This window comes from Mastomys coucha, unplaced genomic scaffold (genome assembly GCF_008632895.1).
Source record: "Mastomys coucha isolate ucsf_1 unplaced genomic scaffold, UCSF_Mcou_1 pScaffold6, whole genome shotgun sequence".
NCBI lineage: Eukaryota > Metazoa > Chordata > Mammalia > Rodentia > Muridae > Mastomys > Mastomys coucha.
This window is the reverse complement of record NW_022196912.1, coordinates 92,436,523-92,457,633: the sequence shown is the minus strand read 5'-3', so window position 1 is coordinate 92,457,633 and position 21,111 is coordinate 92,436,523. Positions and strand designations below refer to the sequence as shown.

General features: G+C 36.7%; 1 protein-coding gene and 1 pseudogene across 9 annotated transcripts in view; both read right to left on the bottom strand.

The window, feature by feature from the left end:
- Positions 1–21,111, bottom strand: part of Fut8 (fucosyltransferase 8) — a 227,694-nt gene that overhangs the window by 66,036 nt on the left and 140,547 nt on the right. For all 9 annotated transcript variants that reach the window (XR_004114449.1, XM_031356835.1, XM_031356840.1 and 6 more), the window contains one exon: positions 10,694–10,808. Coding sequence is in view for 8 of the 9 variants with exons in the window: in XM_031356835.1 (XP_031212695.1) it covers positions 10,694–10,808 (115 nt within the window). In the remaining variant the exon portion in view is untranslated. The remainder of the gene's footprint in view (positions 1–10,693; positions 10,809–21,111) is intronic.
- Positions 11,312–11,411, bottom strand: LOC116081255 (annotated as a pseudogene).

Here is a 21,111-nt window from a genome sequence, read left to right as displayed (position 1 = left end):
TGTGTGTAAGGAATGAACCTAGGATCTCTTGAATACCAGGAAAGCACTCTACTACTTATATTCTCAGCCTTCTTTCTATTTTCATCTATTTAGCTAGTAGCTTGTGGCTTGTTTTTCATCTTTTTTTGTTTGGGTTTTTGATTCTGGTTGTTGAAGACAGAATCTCACTATGTAGCTATGGCTGGTTTGAAACTTACTCTGTAGATCAGGATAGTTTCAAACTTGTGCCAACCCTCCTGTCATTGCCTCCTATTTATTCTTTTATTTTGAGACAAATTCTCACTAATTTGAGTAGTTTGGCCTTGCAGGTAGACCTACAGCTTCAACTTCCCAAGTAGCTGAGATTCTAAGATTCCTGGCCTTTACCACCAAGGTTGGCTGTATGAGGTTTTCTTAAAGATTCATCAATAGACATGCAAGCTTCAGTTCTTTACAATAAAGGTAACTGTGTAAATTTTAGAATGACAAGCTTAACTTAAATAAAAATTCAAGACAATTACCCTAATGAAAGAGCTTTGGAAGAAGAGGCTTCAGAGATTTTTTTTTATTCCAGTGAAGGCTTCACCATTAGCTCAAATGCATGGTTTTGCTTCAATTCAATAACTTAAAATGGGACAAAAATGATCTCAATTCTAAATCTCTCCCTGTCAATCAATTTTCACTACAGGGATACTAATTTATGAAGCTAAATGAGATAGTATATACTCAGAATTACTTTAAATATGCTCTTACTTATTCATATCATCTGAGAGACACTATTTGACTCTGTGTAAGTGCAATTTGGATATGCTGGGATTGAGCCCAGAACCCTGCGCATGCCAAGCATATTCTTTTATCACTAAGCTACATTTTCACCCAAATCACATATTTTTTGCTATTTAGGATTTTCCCCATACACAATTAAATAAAAGCCTCTTTGAAGTACAAATTTCACTCACAATGAAATTTCTCATGTTTTTAAATTGACCAAAATATTATAAAAATGGCTAAATAAGGAACAAATAAAAATATGTAGTTAATATAAATGGAATATAATATCCCCACATGTCTTAAAGAAGAAACAATCAGTAACTATTAGTTCAACTGAATCTGTTTAAAAGACAAAAGAGATGTTCACATTCACAACACTAAATTTATAGGTGGTGAGGCAGAATTATGAATTTTGGTTTCTCAATCTACCTTCTCTAAAATGTCTTCAATATAAGAGACAGCAAGAAATGCAGGTTCAGAGCACAAAGTTGGCTACTAATTAAGAATCATAATCCAGGGGGAACCTTCCACCACCTCTCTCTTAAGAACATTCCTTATATTGGGAGGCATTAAGATACAGACAGCTCCTCTTTTTAAGAAAGAAAGCATGGTTTAAAAAAACCAAAACAGCCAAGTTAAATTTTATTGTGCTGTTTGTATTTTCTAGTCACAAGACTATAAACAATTTTTTAATTTGTTTGATTAAAAAGATCTGCAATATCTAGCTTGGTGTTGGTAATGAAGAAAAGATTCATTAATACTGTGGCAAAAGCATTTCATTGTATTGGAAACAAGCTAATTTCATTTCTCTAAAATTATTTTCAAAGCCAATGCAGAAAATGTAATGAAGCAACTAATAGAACTGAAGTGCTGCATGCTGGTAATTAAAATGAAGACTCTGGGCACAGTCACTAGCCATGAAAGTGAAAGTAAAAGCATTTGCATTTTTTTAAAGACAAGATTGGAAATCACTGGCTTTAGACAGAGTAAACAGGAACCTTCCCCTAGCCGAGCTGAGACCATCTGGAGGACCTTTTGCCCTTGCAGCGAAGAGCAATCTCTTCCAAGTAGTCAGTGCGCTGCAATAGCTCAGGCCCAAGCAGGCTACCAAGTGCTTCAAGAAATCAATTTCCCTGTAGTATTTTGTAAAATTTGAGAGTGGAAAGTTAATGAAGAAAAGATATCAAGGTAAACAGTTGAAAAGATATCAAGATGTGCAGTTTACAAACTGGCACTCTGCATCAAAGGTAGACAGTGACTGTTTAGTATAAAAGAAAAAAAGCTTATCTTGTTAAATAAAGCAGCAATTGGCTTATTTTACATGTATTTTGAAAGACAGCTCTATGCCCACTTATCTTCATCAAACATTTTAAAGCAATTTCTAAAAAAAAAAAAAACCCAAATATCTAATATAAAGTAGCAAACAAATGAGAAACATTTCTTTTGCTGTTGATCTAGGAAATAATTATATATCATTTCTAACTCTTCCAGGTAACTTCTACAAGAGCACTGCCTCTACACGAGGCAGTCTTGGTAATAATTTCCTCCCATAAGGGCCACAAGAAAAGCCAAAGATTAGTGAGGCATATCCAGTATATGATCAGTGAGGCATATCCAGTATATGATGTAAACAGAACTCCTTCCAAAAGCAGAAGAAACATTACATCAACTCCCGCTTATCTTTTATAAAAATGTACAGATTAATTCTTTAAACACTTTAACTTCTCTCTGCAAGTTTACACCCCAACTCTAGGTTGAAGTGGTAACTCTAAAAACAGAATGCTTAGAAAATTAAGATAAAACTTCAGGAGGTCCTCTATCATTTTACTTAAGGTGCTTCATTAGACTTCTTACCTCAAAACCAAGGCTACAAAAACCATATGGCAGGCTCCAGGTTTGTGTGGGTGGGGGAGGCAGAAAAACAAGAAAGAAAAGGAGTGGGGGTAGAAGTGAAGACAAGGCTAGTTAGTTAATTAGCCCTACCTTAGGGGAACATGAATAGATGGAGCAGCAGCACAAGAAACTGCATGGTACTGTGTTCCTGCCCAAGGGCTCCTGCCATTCTCTCATTCATAGTCTCTCTCTCCCTCTCCCTTCTTCTTTCCCTCTCTTCTTCCCACCCTCCACCTCCATAAATAATAATAAAAGAAAGTTTTTTAAAGGTATAAATAAAAAAAATAAAATTTTTAAAAAGTGAAAATATACACAAAGCCTGGAATTCAGTTAATAGTATCATAATATCTTTTTTGTTGTTGTTGGTTTTTCGAGACAGGGTTTCTCTGTATAGCCCTGGCTGTCCTGGAACTCACTCTGTAGACCAGGCTGGCATCCCTCAGAAATCCACCTGCCTCTGCCTCCCAAGTGCTGGGATTAAAGGCGTGTGCTACCACCCCCTGGGCCATAATATCTTTTCTTGTTTTGAAAATGTACAGTAGTTGCTAATAAGTTCTCCTTGTAGAAAACTTTGTAGAAGGTACACAGTAATATTGTAATTTTTTGCGTGTTAAATTGTTTAAACATAATGTTAAAGAATTTTGAACAGTAAAAAAAGTAAAATGAATTAATTAGAGCACTGTTATTAGGTGAAGGTAATTTGAGAAAAGAAAGTGCTCTTAAATGCTTCTCCCCTTTAAAAAACAATATTTGAGCAAGTCCAGAGAAATTTATTTTCAAGTGGCAATGGATTCTCTTTGATACAATGTACACATGGAGGTCAGAAGGCAACCTATGCAGTCAGTCTGTCTTTCCACTATGTGGGCCCAGGTCCTGAACTCAGGTCATCAGGATTGATGGCAGCCTCTTTGCCTACTGAGCTATCTCATTAGTCCCCTATTTTAACAGTTTTGCATGTACACTAATAATAAACATGTGCTGACTTTTGAAACCATTACCACAATCAAGATACTAACTGTTCCATCAAAACAAACAAAAAACAAAATGAAAACCTTTTGACTTATTTTATGTATGTGTGTGTGTGTATGTGTGTGTGTGTGTATGTATGTATGTATGTATGTATGTATGTACGTACGTACGTACGTATGTATGCATTCCGGGTGCTTACAGAGGCCAGAAGAGGGTGTTAGATCCTTTATAACTGAAGTTACAGATGTTTGTAAGTTGCCATGTGGGTACTTGGAAATGAACCTGGGTCCTTCGTAAGAGCATTGAGTCATCCCTCCAGATGCTGTTAATCCTCCAGAGTCATATTCTCCAGACATTAATCCCTGGAAAGCACTGACTTATTCTCTATACAAAAGTAACAACAGTACTTGGCTTTTGAAGAAGGTTTTCACTAGTGAGTATGATGCTTTTGAGATCCACTCAAGTGGAGTTGCTTCAATTCATTTTGCTAATGAGTAGTACTCTGTTGTGTTGCTCCCACTATACAATAGCTTATTAGTCCATTGAATGGGTGACACTTGGGTTGTTTTGTTTAAAGCAATTAAAAAAATTAAGTTACTATGAGCATGAGTATATAAGTTTCTGTGTGGACATGAGTATTTTTCTATGAAAAAGAAAACCAAGAATGTTTGCTGGGTCACATAGCAGGGTCATATATAACTAGTATAGGAAACTGGCACACTTTCCTAGAATAGCTGTGCTATTTTACATTCCCATTAGCAACCAATGAGAGCTGGTTACTTCAAATACCTGGGATTTTAGGTTTGTTTTGTTTCCCTTTTATCTACTCTATAACAGGTGTTATCTCTTCATGTCTTTAAGTTGTGTTCCCTTAACAACTACTGAACATTTTTTCCTGTGCTTACTTCTAATCAATATATCTCATATAAAGTTGTTAAAACTTGTGCCTATTTCCCAATGAGATTGATTATTGCTATTGGAATGAGAGGTTACAATACATGCTACATACAAGAATTCATCTGACATGTGAATTGTAAAGATTTTCTTCTCTGTGACTTCTCATTCTCTTTAATGGGGTAATAATTTGTAGATCAAAAAATTTTAGTACTGATATTAAATTGGATATTAAATATTTTCTTTAATCTTTCATCCCAATTTCTCTTCTGGGCTTTCAAGGAGGAAAATATACAAATGTTTTGTTCCTGTTCCAAATGCCCCTACGTGTCTGCTAACCCCTCGGTCTTCATTCACTGCTGCTCCAGTGACTGAACTTCTCTGCCTTAGCCTCCAGTGCACCAGTTCTTTTCTCGGCCATAGCTACAGTATCGAGCCACTGGAAGTCACTGTGTTTTCACTATTAAAATTTCCCCTCAGTTTTTTCTTCTATCATCTATTTCTTTGCTGAGGCTTTCTATATTTTCTTCACTTCTTTCAAGCCTCTAATTGCTACTGGAGAGTTTGTAGTATTACAATTTTTGTAAGACAATTCTAACACCTGTGCTGTCTCTTGTGGTATCTGCTGATTATCATTCATCATTTAAATTAAGATTTTCCTGGTTCTTGGTATGATGAGACTCTCTATCTGCATTTTCTATTTTACTAAGTAGTCATACTGTTTAGATTCACAATGTTTTTGAGAACTCTTTAAGGGCCTTGGTTCAAATGTCAATTTAATTGTTGATTTTTTTTTTCAGCATTATAATGAGATCATTCTGCTTTAACTGATCACAGGGCATGTGAGAGTATGATTTTAAGATTTGTCACTTGGGCAGTGGTGGCGCACACCTTTAATCCCAGCACTTGGGAGGCAGAGGCAGGTGGATTTCTGAGGGAGGCCAGCCTGGTCTACACAGTGAGTTCCAGGCCAGCCAGGGATATACAGAGAAACCCTGTCTCAAAAAAACCAAAAAAACAAAACAAAACAAAAAAAACAAAAAAAGATTTGTCATTAAACCATATGTATAACATAATCAGTTTTAGAATTGTAGTATCATTTCTAACTTCTGGGGTACTTTTACAATAAGATGTTGGACAAATACACTAAAAGCTGGAGAATTCTAATTGCAGCTCAGATTTCATTCAAGATATTTGTTAGGTATGTTGGGACAGTCTTTGAGATGAATTGGGTAGGAAGTGACAAGTACAATATTACCAGCTATTCGATTTCTAGAACCACAGATGTTAACTGCTTCATATACAATTTTGTAACTTAGTAATAAATTACAGAAAACCTTTTTTATTATTGACAAATAAGATGTGATCATATAAGAAATAAACTTAAAATAATAACGTAATGAGCTACAGTAAGCACAGTGTCACAAATTCAGAAACCCATTAAACGTGTCAAGAAATATTTATTTTCTTGCCAAAAATGTCTAATCTGTAAAACCACTTTGGCAAGAACTTTGAATGGAGGAATTAAATTTACAGTTTACTGTAAACCATGCCTAATTTATTGCCAAATGTCACCAAATTTAAAAGTGAAGAAATAAAAGCAAATGACATAGTAATGTATGTAGAAAATTTGATAAAATCTGCAAAATTTACTTGATCTGGTGATTTTGGCAAAATTGCAAGACATAAAAATCAACACATAAAATTAAACTGCATTTTTACATACTTTGCAATACTGAGATATGCTTATTGTAAATACAAATAAAAATGTGAAGAATTTATGACAATATTTTGAAAAGAAAGCAAGGTTAGGGAAATCATATTATCCAATTTTAATACTTACTGCAAACTATGGTAACCTAAACGGTATGGTATTATCAGGATAATAATAGTTGATTTTCATAAAAGTTGATTTTCACCAAAAGCACTAAAGTAATGGGGGAGGGGGAGCAAGTCTTTGAACAAATGGCTCAAATAAGCAAGAAAATGAACCTCAATTCTTGGTTCATCTTACTCCAAATATATTGCAGACCTAAATATAACAGCTCAATTATGAGCTAGACTAGGAGAGGCGAAGTTTCCATTTCAGAGTGCTTGCCTGGCATGCAGAAGGCTCCAAATTCAAGGGGCTGCTCTTCCACCAGTCTACATGGTGACTGACAACTGCCTGTAACTGCTTGTGCACGGTACATATACATACAATTAAAGTAAACACTCCTATCTTCCTTTCAGAAGATAAAAGAAATAGTTAAGCTACAGATTGGAAGAAAAGAGTTTTAGATTAATAATAAAGGACACATATCAAGAATAAAGAGCCTCAATAACTCAATTATAAGAAAACAAATATCCCAATAAAAAGTTGACCAAAAGACTTGAACAGGTACTTCACTAAAGAAGGTATCAGCGTAGCGGGCTTGTCTCACTAGCATGTAGACTTGAGTTTGATCCCCAGAATTGATATGAAGAAAAGCCAGGCACAATGATGCATCTCAAGGAAAATGAAACAAAACAGTGATAAGCACCTCAGGAGTGACATCTGATGTTGTCCCCTGCCTGTCCCAAGTGTATGTGCACTGCTACACACATGCACACACACAAACATGCAAACAGGATAGGACACAAAGATGGTTAATAACTAAATAAAGAGATATCCAACTACAGTCAAAATACAAATTAAACCCATGGATTACTATTAAAAACATACAAAGTGCTAAAATAAGACTGACTATACCAACTATTAGAGAAGATGTGGGGGAACTGGTTTAAGAGTATAAACAGGGACATCAAAGTAGACCAGTGGGTAAAGTTCTTGTGCACGGTAAAAGGAGAGAACCAGTTCTAGCAAGCTGTCCTCTGACCTCACATTCATGTCTACCAGTAGATGGCTGACAAAAACAACTCAAAGGCACCTTTGGAGGTTCCTTGCTTTACAATGTCATGTCAGGACTCTTCCTTTCCTTTATGTTTCATTTTATTCATTTTTTATTTTTTTCTTTTGCACATATATTATGGCTTCAGTTTTGTGTGTTTATGGATTCCTTAAGTGTGCCAATGAGTGAGTCTCTGCATCTACACCTGTTGCTTATACTTTTAGGGGGGCTCTTTTCCTTCTGTTTGTTTTTGGTTTGTTTTATTTTATTTTTATTATGATCCCTCAGATGACTGTTATCTAATGGGACAAAAAGGGGGTAGATATAGATGGGAGGGGAAGTGGAGTGGAACTGGGAGGAGCAGAGGAGCAGAAACCATAATCAGGATATGAAAAAAATCTATTTTCAATTAAAAAAGAAGAAAAATATTACATACAATATCTTAAGTACTGGTATAATTGTTCTAGAATATTTAGATACATCAGTAGCAAAGATTAGAATTCTGAGAATTGTGCCGAATAGATAATCTAAGTATTTCCTGTATCATATCATTCCCATTGAGAATCAGAGGAGATAAAATAAATTAGATTTTCAATAAAGATGATGAAGCTAAAACTATAACTATCTGATATTTTCTTATCTATAAATTGTTAAAAATATTAAATTCCTGAGCATCTGAATTACTACAGAAAGCAACTCTTATGGAAAGCAAAAGTATTGTGAATGTATTCACTTTGTAACTGTCAGTTTGTGATGCACAGCAAAAGGAAGAATGAGTGAAAATCTGATAAACTTTTCTCAATTTAAAAAGAAAATAAACATACATTCTACTCTTAGGTAGTTAAAAAGAAAAGAATGAAAGCATAAGCCCACGTAAACATTTGTGGATGGATGTTCAAGAGTTTATTCACAATAGCCCCAAACTGGATATAACTAAATGTCTTACAAAAGGGAGAGATGGCTCAGTGGGTAACAGCACTGAATGATCTTGCAGAGCATTCAGCAATTCCCAGCAACCACATGGTGACTCACAACCATCTGATGCCCTCTTCTGGTGTGTCTGAAGAGAGTGACAGTGTTCTTGTATACATAAAACAAATAAACAAATCTTTTTAAAAAGGCAAAATAAATAAATAGTGGTGCATCCACAAATGTAGTATGACTCATAGTGAAAAGTAATAAAGTATTGATACATACAATGTGACCCAAAGAGTTTATTTTTAAAAAGTGGTAGGTACTTATTACAGTGTGCTGAGCTGATGATGACCAGATCACAGTTTAAATACAGTGGCTGAAAGTTTAATGAATACATAGAAGCTCACAAACCATTGTTACTTCTATTTTATTAATAAAGGAGATGATGGTTCTGTACCACCATCTGTCCAAAGTTCACTGAATGAAGATCTAGTTGATAGGAAATAATGACCTCTCCCCTGTAGTAGGTAAAATGTTTCTCATTCTGCAAACTCCTCTAATGAATGGACATAGGAGTATGAGACTAAGAGAACATGCCAACACCAAGCTTGTTTTTAGTGACTCCCTAAACACTTGATCACTCCCACTTACCTGTATGAAAATAGATGCTTAAAATATAAAGAAGCATGTCAAGGACTGCCCCTTTCCTTCTAATCTTTTTAAAAAATAATTTAGTTATTTTTATTTTATGAGCATTTGTGTTTTAGGGTGTCAAGATTCTGTGGAACTAGAGTTGCAAACAGTTGTGAGCTGCCATGTGGCTGCTGGGAATTGAACCCAAGACCTTTGGAAGAGCAGCCAATGCTTTTAGCTGCTAAACCATCTCTCCAGCCCCTACTTCTTGTACATGGAAACTATGCTATCATAGAATTACAAAAGAATTGAGTGGAGGACATTTTATGTTTATTTCAAGTTAAAGCAAGTCTCTATTAATTCACAGGTTTTTTTCCTCAAAACAATTTTCTCTCAACTTATTGACAATTGAAGATGCTTTCATTCCCAGCCCCTTCAATTACTTAGAAAGGTCTACTGAGTCTATTTCTCTAGTATCTCCAATTTGTCTCCACTCCCAATGCAAACTCTCAACACCTCTCAATTCATCCTGCCTGTACTACAATCTCCTTGTCCTCCATGATTTCTCTGATTCTAGTCTCTTCAAATACTAATATAGTTCAACCAAAATACTACTTTTAGGTTCTGTCATTTGTTGTACCTTTTATGTACAAAAACTGTTTTAAAACTAGGTTGTCACTAGCTTACTGTGGCTCAGGGCCCTGGGTTTAAATCCTAGCACCAGCGGGGAGGAAGAAAGAAAACCAGGATGTTGTGAAACCAGTATCAGAACTTGTCTGGAGGATACTAACAATAAAATAAAATTCAAAGGGTTTTCCTTACAAATATCTAAGACTATATATGCATATCAATAAGAACTTAAAAAGAACACACATGGCCGGGCGGTGGTGGCTCACACCTTTAATCCCAGCACTTGGGAGGCAGAGACAGGCAGATTTCTGAGTTCAAGGCCAGCCTGGTCTACAGAGTGAGTTCCAGGACAGCCAGGACTACAGAGAAACCCTGTCTCAAAAAACCAAAAAAAGAAAAAATAAAAAAAAAAAAAAAAAAAAAAAAAAAAAAAAAAAAAAGAAAAAAAAAGAACACACACAAAAGATATTAAAAGGCCCTTAACAGCTTGATTGGTCTTTATTTCTTGTCAAAATGACATTCATAAAATAAATCTTTCAATAATCATTTAATGTTCATATACCATATAGTCCCCCTCAGTACTCAAGCTACTCAGCATCTTTGTATATCTCCACACCTTTCTTCATACAATCTAGACTCCAGACAAACTCCACAGCTCAGCTCACATCTGGGATCCTGTCTGACTGTTCCCTGCTATGGGCTACTGTACTCAGCACACACTCAATCTACTATATCCTCTGCCTTCACTTCTGGTTGTGAAATCAGACTTGACCACCTTCACAGTTAGGTTCAGATAATGCATTCTCCATAAACTTTCCTTGATATCTCCTTTGTCAAAATGCCAGTGAGCATTTCCTACAAAATACAGCATGCTCACAATTGTATAGTTTGTGTAAATGCAAACAAGTAGCTCCTTTTAGGGCAGTTTTAGACACTTTGTACTACTGCTGTATTTGTGAATTATAAAATACTGTTTCTTTTAATAAATAGGCAAAGTGAATAATTACTTTAGTAAATTACATAGTAATTACATAGTAAAAACACAATAGGAAAACTTTTAAAAATCAAAAGTTATTTTCACTTTTTATTTTATTATGTTTTTTTTTTCACTCAAGATTTATTTCTTAACCTAAACTTACCTGGAGATATGTTATTCTTCGCTGGACCAGCTCTGTCAGATCTTTGGCCTCTTTTTCACGCCAATCTCCTGCTCCATCTGTTTGACTGAGGTAGTATAGATCTGTCATAATAGACCTGTGAAAGTAAGCAACATTGGAAGTCCATTTATTTGTACTGTTTCGCTGTACTACACAAAACCATAAAGGAGCTAAACTGTTCAGAAAGACTAATGCTCAGGTAGATGATGGTATTTGTTTTTTATTTTCCATTAAGACTATGAAACTTAAAATTTAAGTCTCTACCACACAATTCATCCCTATAGCAAATCTTTTTTGCCAAAAAAGACACACAACTTTTCCCCAAAAGCCAATCATCAACACCAATAAAAACAAACAAACAAACCAAAATATAAAGAATACAACTCAGCAGGCATTATTTGAATAACACCACTGTGTCCACACTCATCACTTCACAACCCCTCTAACACTCCACTCTGAGTAACTGGGAAAACATTAGAGGAAAAACTTGACATAAATCTCACACAATTTCCTTAAATAATAAAGCATCAATGAATTCTTTCTTTAAGGAAGCAGGTACTAAGATTTCAGGTTGTGCGAACCGCTGTTGCTTTTGTTTTTGAACGTATGTAATGTCTCATAAGTTTTCATGTCGCCCTTGTGCAGGGGCCATGCTCATTTCTGCATCACTCCAGTTCTAGCGTGCCTTCTGCCAAAGGGACCAATCTTTGTAAGCTGTGTAGCAGGAAGGCTGCCTTAAGTAATAAGTAACTGAATATGCGTGGCTCTCTTCCAATAAAACTTTATTAACCAATGTAGGAAAATAGACACATTTTGCCCTATGGCTATAATTTGCTGTTCTCTCACCAAAACTAATGTAATGATTAAGGTTTTTCTCATTCTAGAGCTATCAGAAATTTCAATCATAAGATGTTAGATTTCCTTACAATAAATTAAAATATTCTGTAAACTATAAAGAGATAGTTTAGAACTGGTAGATGTGGCTTTATCTATATTGCATAATATAAAAGCAATGGCTTTCACTAAGTATTAAAGAAAGTAAAATAAAAGCATCCATCTCTCACCCCAGTATCATCAGCAAATACATATGTAACCAGTTACTATGAATCTCTATCATTAATGCTATTGACTAAGCTACCTTCTTCTCACACTGTGATTATTATAATAGCTTTCTGACAATTCTCCTGGCTTCCAGCCTTGCCTATGTGTACTTTATCCGTAGTGGCCAGATTAATAATCAAATAACGCTTCTGCTTTGCACTTAACACTAAGTTGAACCTTCAAATCATTCAAGACTCAAGGCCAAAGTCACTATTTTGACTTCTATGATCCCACACACCATGGCCCATCATTTCATCTGAACCCTTCCTAATGGCTTCATTGTTTATTTTATTTCAGTCACAGAACCAACCAAATATCCTTCAAATATTTGTTCAAATGTCACCTTCTCCATAAAGCTTTCCTAGATTAACCTACTTTTAAACAGCTGACATCCTGGCAGAGTTTGGCTCCCTCCCTCTTTCATTTGCTCCCTCTCCATTCCCTCCTTCCACTCAACTCACAGAAAACCATTTGGACTATGATCAGTGAATGTGATAACACACTTGAAAAAAGAAAGAAATTATTGATTTGAAAATGACAATTAAAATCTTAAATACAGTTTAGACTATTCAGACTAGGTTAGTAGAAGAATGCTTTAAACTTGCTTTGAAACGATGGGTCACTTTCAAAGGATTTTAGGCATTTATTGGTATCAATATTACCTACTCACAGGACACTTGAAGCTTAGCTATTACCATTTTCACCCTTTTTGAACACCGTTAAGAGTCTAAAATGTAGTGTTTTATGAATTTTTATATTTGTTATTCTTATTTAAGATTAAAAATAATTTTTATACAGAAGAAAAATTTAACTGCCTCTTTAACAAATCAATCTGCTAGGTTACACACTGAGAACAGTTTCAAATAAATTTTTTTTCATATTATTAAACTGAACTCCCTCTGAAATATTATATAGCCCATAATACTCTTTTTCTGTTGTTGTTGTTGTTGTTACTGAGTTAAAGTTACTACTTTGCATGGCTTGAGTGTATTCTCTGAGTGTCCCCCAGGGCTCTTGTGATTAAAGTCTTAAATCTTTAGGGTAGGACACACTGGGAGGTGGCAGAATGGGAAGGGGTTATCTTAAAGGAAGTCCTAAGGCTCCTGGGTGAGAAGCACCCTCAGAAGAAGCTGTGACAACATTTATATTCATAGTTTGTCTCTGTCTCCTCCCTCCCTCTCTCTGCCTACCCACTCCTCTCTCCCTCCCTCTCTCTCTCTCTCTTTCAGACTACCTGTTTGGCCATGTAAGCTCTTCTACACATGTCCCCACCATATTGCTGTGAGGACTTCTGCTGGAACTGAGCCAGACAGAACCAAGCCTGAGAACAAGTCTCTTATCTTTATAAAATTGTCTGTTTCCAGATATTTCACTGTGGAAATGCAAACCTGCTTAACAAACTGACCTCAGGAATTACGATTCAAACTGAGAAGCACAGGAGTCTTCAACCAGTACTGTGCTTTAAAGCTCAGTTGGAAGTTTACAACATTTTCTCCGTTTTATAAACCTCAGTCACAACACACTCCTAGTGCTTTATATCACATAGGCTTTAGAATACCCACTCATTTCCCCCTACTCATCAAGTAGTAATGCTCACGAAACCTACTGCAAATCTCAGTGTTAAAGAACAGTGTTACTGCTAAAGATAAATCACCCAATCTATTAACAAATGCTTATAGGAGGAAACCCAATAAGCTATGCTTAGCTTTAAAATTAAAATGAACATGGGTGATTATGTACATGAACAGGTAAAAAACAGTAAGTTTTATTGATATTTATAGTTTCTAGTAGGGAAAAAACACACTAAGCCTAATTTGGAGGAAAGTCTACAAAAACTGTTGTGGCTTAGGCTCTCTCCTCTTTATTTATGTATTTTTTTTTCCTTTACACAGACTCCGGCAATGTAGTCCAGCCTGGCTTCAAACTTGTGACTCTCTTGCATCCATCTCTAGAATGTTAGGCTTACCGGTATTAGCCTCTACACCTAACTATGGTTTCTGTTCTTAGAAATCAGCGATTCTGTATCAAAAATTAAAGCAGAGCCGGGCATTGGTGGCACACGCCTTTAATCCCAGCACTTGGGAGGCAGAGGCAGGCGGATTTCTGAGTTCAAGGCCAGCCTGGTCTACAGAGTGAGTTCCAGGACAGCCAGGGCTACACAGAGAAACCTTGTCTCGAAAAACAAAAACAAAAACAAACAAACAAACAAACAAAACAAAAACAAAAAAAAATTAAAGCAGAATTCTGAATTTCTTAATGAATTGGTAAATTTAAAAAGCAGTTTATTTTTAAACCTACTTATATACAAATTAAGTCTCAGCAATTCATCTTATCCCAACCTGTGTGAAATTCAGAATGATCAAACAATTAGATGACTAAACATAAGAAAAGTGCTCAATAGCATTTGACATAGGAAAATGCATAGAACACTACAATGTGGCAATCATTCCAAGTCCAATTAATATGACACACACACATCACCACACACACACACACACACACACAGATTTAAAGAAAAAGGAACTCTCAGACACTTGGTAGGAATATAGATCAGTTCAATCATATGATCAAGTTATCTTACTTCTAAGTACATATATGATATCTGTAGAAAATATAATCAGCAGATCAAAGAAATACCTGCATGCCCACGTTTATTGCTGCATTAATAACAACTAAGAAACAGGATCAATCTAGATGCACATCCTTAAGTAACAAATGCAACTTAGGAGAGGAAAGGCTTGCACATCCCAAGTCACAGTTCTTGAAGGGACGGTAAGGCAGGAACTCAAGGCAGGAAATTGGAGGTAGGAGCTGATGCAGAAGCCATGAAGAACTGCTGTTTACTGGATTGCTCAGCCTACTTTTTTCTTATAGCACTCAGGACCACTAGCCCAGGCGTGGCACCACCCACAATGAGCTGCCTCACCTCATCAATCACTAATTAAGAAAATGTTCTACTGGTTTGCCTACAGCCCGATCTTATGGAGTCATTATCTCAGTTGAGATTCCCTTCTGTCAGATAACTCTAGCTTATATGAAGTTGACATAAAACTAGCTAGCACAATAAGATATTGTAAATCAAAACCAAATAAAAACCCTTCCTTATTTTTCATTGTGACATCATTGAGACAGACTAGAGAATCCCTTCCCCCACCACCAAATTCACAACAACAAAAAAAAATTTTTTTTTTTAGGAGGTGAGAAATAGAAGCGATGCTCAGAGAGCCAGAAGAATGAATCAAAATGTGCAGTGGAGGGCAGGGGAACAGAGACCTGGGATGTGAGAGGCTACCAGGACTCAATGGGGATGACATTAGCCAAAATGCCAAACCATGGGGAGATAGAACCACAAGAGACCACCTCCAGTAGATACATATGGTCTCCAGGTGAGGCAGGACCATCCACCCATCTTCAAAATTTTTAACCCAGAATTGTTCCTGTCTAAAGGAAATGCAAGGACAAAAAAGAAGCAGAGCTGAAAGAAAGATCACCCAGTGACCAGCCTAAATTGGGATCCATCCCATGCACAAACACCAAATTCTGACACTATTACTGAGGACATGTTGTGTGTGCAGAAAGAAGCTTGGCATGGCTGTCCTCTGAGAGGCTCTACCAGCAACTGACTGAAACAAATGCAGATACTTACAGCAAACCATTAGATTGAGATCAGGAACCAATATGGAAGAGCTAGAGAAAGGACTGAAAGAGCTCAAGGGGATTGTAAATCTATAGGAAGAACAATAGTGCCAATTAACCCAGACCCCTCAGAATTCCCAGAGACTAAGCCAAAACCCAAGGAGCATACATGGGCTGGTTCATGGCCGGAGGAACAGGTGTAGCAGAGCACTGCCTTGTACCGCCTCAGTGTGAAAGGATGCACTTAATCCTGTGGAAACTTTATGCCCCAGGGAATGCTGGTGGGGGTGAAGTTAGGGTTGGTTGGCAGGTGGGGGAGCATCCTCTCAGAGGTGGGGGGCATAAAAAACTAAGTAAGGGGTACTAGGATGGAGAGCAACTTTTGAAATGTAAATAAATAACAGAAAGAAAAAGAAAAAAATAGAAAAATAACAAGAGAAAATACAAAGATCACAAATGTAGCCAGATTCTAAGATGAAGTTTCAACTGAGTATTTTCATCTACAAAGAAGAGTGAAATCCTGTCAATCTCACCAGGATGGATGATACACTGTGTTGAGTGAAATATGACACATATAGAAAGGTAAGTACATTTCTCTTCCATATATGAAAGTTTTTTAAAGTCAACTTTAATATAAAGTAGTGCTAGCTAGATGTTGAGAAAGTGGAGGTAGAGTATATATATAAAGGGGGCTGGATTCAATCACTGCACAATGTACACATATTGAAGCAATCTATGAATTGCATTAATACCCACAATCAACATGTGAGCATAAAAATAAATAAGGCACAACTATCAGTCATAATACCAATCTATCATACCACTCTCCATCTACTGTTTGATTTTGAAAACACAAACCCCTCTCATAATCAGACACCACATAAGTAAGTTATGACAGGAAAGAAAGTTTATATTATTTCTTCACAAACTCAATGATGTCTAGAAGTTGCATTGCTACAAAATGTAGTTTTTTGTGTTAAAGGCCTGAATAAAATCAAATCAGAAAGTTGTAGCCTATTACTGAGATTTAGTGATGAAAAAAGCATTCTGCAGAAACCCATGGTTTTTCAGGGATTCTACACTTGAGCCATGCTCCCAAAAAGATCCCCAAAGCTGGAAATTTTGTTGTCTTTTGCTTTTATCATGAAAGTATCAAGAAATATCATAGTTGAGCAATGAGTATGATGGTTTTACATAAGGCCATATCAAGGCGTAGCATATTAGAGGCTAGGCAAGATTAGATACCAGTAAAATGAGGGTACAGATGCCTGATGACAATGGGTACATTAGAACAGACTTTAGAGTCAGCCAGCTATGAGCAAATGATGTCTATGTTTGTGCTATTGCACTTCCCAGAGTGATTCTTCTATTTTCATAATCATAAAACTTTTATGTGAAAAGGGAGGGTGTCTAGTTTGTCTTAAATTTGCCATCAGGGAAACTAGAACACAGAAGGTTTTTATTTATTTCTGATTCAAAATACTAACATAAAAACTTCCCTCAAGGGCCAGTACAGTTATAATTCATACAAGAATAATCTGAAGGTGAAGATTCAACATTCAAGATAAACTGGAGTAAGAGAGATTGCTGCAAAGTCTAGTCCTGGGTAAATCTGGTTTCACAGACAAGAAAAATTATTTGAAATTTGTCTAAACTTGCTGTGCTGGTTGGTCAATTTCTTTGTCAGTGTCATTAGATTTAGAAGCATCAAGTCAATGAGGGGGGTCTTCAAAAAGGCTTGACTGCAGACTCAAACAAAAGTAGGCATCGCCTTTCTCTGTGTTGGGGGTTCCACAATGAAAAAAGGAATAAGCAAATGGAGCACCTGCATTCCTCTCTGCTTCATGACTGCAAACCATGTGACCAGCAGCCTAACACTGCTGTCAACTTGAGTTTCCTGCAAAAGTAAACAGTACTCTCAAACTGAGAATCAAAATAACTTTGGGTCTTTAAGTTGTTTCTTGTCAGGTATTTGATTACAGTAACAAGGAAAGTAACTGATACAGTGACCTCATTTCTCCATATCAAAGAATAGCTAAAAATAGGTTTAGAGTAACTCCTCCTTATCCATCAGAGATGCATTTGGAACTATTTACAGTACCAATTTTCCCAATACATACAAACCTATAGTAGTGTTCAATTTATAGAATATACATAGCAAGAAATCAATATGTCTACCTCTGCACTTTGTGGAGCTTTTGGAAGCAAGTACTTCATGAAAACAAGCACTATAGCATTGTGATACTCCACCTGGTAACAAGGATAGCTAAGTGACTGTTGGTTAGTATATGGATTAAATATGCAAAGAGATTATTCACATCCTGGCAAGATGGCATGAGATCTCACTGTGTCACTTGGAATGATATGTATTTAAAACTTGTAAACTGTTTATTTCTGGAATTTTCCATTTAGTATTTCTGGACTGTGGTTGACAATGGCTAACAGACTAGAAAGCAAACAACAGATAAGCGGGTATTACTGCATTCTGCTTACTTCAGAGGGTTATTGAACTACTAAGGTGGTTATAATGATAATGAAGACACTTTATCATTAGTGATTAGCATATAGACAATCCTTGGTAAGTCATTAGTTTCAATATGTAAATTGTCCTTCAGTTTGGACACCTCCCCCCAAATAATAATGGAAGCAGGCAAAACAGAACAATGGGTACCAGGTGCAGAATACTCTTTCACCTAGATCCTTAAAACTATGATTTAAGGGAGGTGGAACACTCCTTGAAGAAAATGGAGAATTATTATCTGGTAGCTAGACTGAGTGGTAAACAGAATTTCCCCTAAAAATACCTGACTGTGCTCTTAAGTACTTGGAAGAATGTTTTATTATCATTTTAAAATATACCTGGGTGTCTACAGAAAAACATTTTAGTCAAAGAAATTCAAGTTGAGAAAAGTTATAAATGTTAAGGATAATAAGAATCTCAAACAAATCCCATCTCAAAGAAATTCAGATTGTTTCTTCTTTCTCCATGTATTTGTGTGTGTGTATGTATGTGTGTGTGTGTGTGTGTGAGAGAGAGAGAGACAGAGAGAGAGAGAGAGAGAGACAGAGACAGAGAGAGACAGAGAGACAGAGAGAGACAGAGTGTGTGTGACATAAAATACGATCTGATCTGAAGAACTCTTTTTTTTTTTTTTAATTTTTTTTTTTTTTGGTTTTTCGAGACAGGGTTTCTCTGTATAGTCCTAGCTGTCCTGGAACTCACTTTGTAGACCAGGCTGGCCTCGAACTCAGAAATCCACCTGCCTCTGCCTCCCAAGCACTGGGATTAAAGGCGTGCGCCACCACCGCCCGGCTGAAGAACTCTTAAAATTCGACATTTTAAGAGTGGAAACACCAATTCTTGAACCTTCTAAAGTGAGTGGGAAACAAAACAAAGTTACTAGGTCACAACAGCTATGGTCAAAAAAATCTTATAATGTACAAGCCATTAGCCTATCAATCTTTCCCTATCATTAGACAGAAAACTATATTCCTTATCTCTAAAGTCCTTTTTGAGCCTCCATAATGGCCTTTTGTATATCAGCCAATCTCTAATCAGGACACTCAGCCATAAGTACCATTTATTATTTGCTATTAACAATGCTGCCATTACATATTACTGATAATGAGATAATACAGACTCAGCAAGGGAGATGAGAGTGCTGCTTCCCAGACAACTTTTTCAAGAGCTTTAGTCAACGTAATTGAGAAATAGATCATTGGCTATTTGGCTCTGTGAGCCTTCCTGTCCTTCAATTTGAAGTTCAATAACTGTTATCATTTAAAAGCAGAAAGAAGAAGCTCCAGCAATTATTTCATAAACTGGTATCTGGCAGGATGAAGAAGGCAAAAGAATCAAAGTAGTAGTAATTAAGTGGAATACAGCTCTGCAGCAATCTAAAGGGTGATAATACAAAAACCCACAGTACACTCAGAGGTCAAGGTACAAATTTAACCACTGAAATCATAGTACCATATAGATATAAAACCACAATGGCAAAACCAATCATCCCAAAATATTTACTTCTATCTCACCATTTCAAGGGGGCTGAGTCCAGTGATAATTAATGATTAAAAACAGCAAAACAAGAGAAACTATTGGCTGCATTACTGTGAAACGCAGAGGCAAACAATAACTAGAACGACCTTCACTGGAGACCCAGTGGTCCTATGGCTTAAGATCCATGCAGCAGGGAATGCGACTAGACAGTATACTCCTCTAAGTTCTTCATTTACATTTAAGATTTATTTATTTTATCATTTGATATGTGTTTTTCCTGTGTGTATAAAGGTGCACTGCATGTGTTAACTGGTGCCCAGAGAGCTCAGAAGACTGCATAGAATCCCTTGGGACTGGACTTATAGATGGTTATGAGCTGCCATGTGGGTGCTAGGAATCAACTCAATTCCTCTGTGAGAACAACCGGTGCCATTAACCTCAGAGTCTGTTCTACAGCCCTCTACCTCCTTAAAAACCATTACTAATTACTACCAATGTGGGTATGGTAGTAGACAGTAGTTATTAGGTCATTCATAACAGATTAATCAAATAAATACTGTTTTGCTAAATTTGTCAGGTGAGCTAAAACCCAGACATAAGCATGATATTTAGCTTCTAGTCTAGGTCTAGTCTTATATTGGGCACCATTACTGATTATAAAAAAAAAAAAAAAAAAAAAAAAAAAAAACAAAGGATCTTTTTCCTGAATAATCCTGGAATTTAGAGTAACAAACTATGAAAGTCATGCTGCAGTTCAGTATCAAGTAGATAATAAAAGAACTTCTCCCCTACCTTTCTTACCATCAACGTTAATCTCTATTATGAGAACAGTCTTGGAAGTAGGCCCCAGCTCTTCTCAGATCTGGCCTTAGAGCAGTCCTGTCTAAACTGGGTTTGTGTTCTCAGATCTTACATCTACAGCAGATCCTAAAACTATGCAATGCAATAAATAATAAGCCCTGTCAGCTGCAGTCTGATGAGTCGTGTTCATCCAAGAGTCTTTTTTTTTTATTAGATGTTTTCTTTATTTACAGTATCTCCTTTCCCAGGTTCCCCTCCAAAAGAAAAATAAAATAAGAAAAACAACAACAACAACAAAACTAAAACAATCCCCTGTTCCCTCCCCCTGTTCACCATTCCACCCTCTCCCACTTCCTGACCCTGGCATTCCCCTACACTGGGGCACAGAACCTTCACAGGGCCAAGGGCCTCTACTCCCATTGATGACCGACTTGGCCATCCTCTGCTATACACATGCTACTGGAGCCATGAGTCCCCCCATGTGTACTCTTTGGTTGGAGTTTTAGTCGCTGGGAGCTCTGAGGGTACTAGTTAGTTCATATTGTTGTTCCTGCTAAGGGGCTGCAAACCCTTCAGCTCCTTGGGTCCGCTCTATAGCTCCTTCATTGGGGACCCTGTACTCAGTCCAATGGATGGCTGTGAGCCTCTACTTCTGTATTAGTCAGGTACTGTCAGAGCCTCTCCAAAGACAGCTATATCAGGCTCCTGTCAACCAGAACTTGCTGATATCCACAATAGTATCTGGATTTGATGATTGAATATGGGAAAGATTCTCAGGTGGAGCAGTCTCTCGATTGTCCTTCCTTCAGTCTCTGCTCCATAGTCAGTCTCTGCAACTCCTTCCATGGGTATTTTGTTCCCC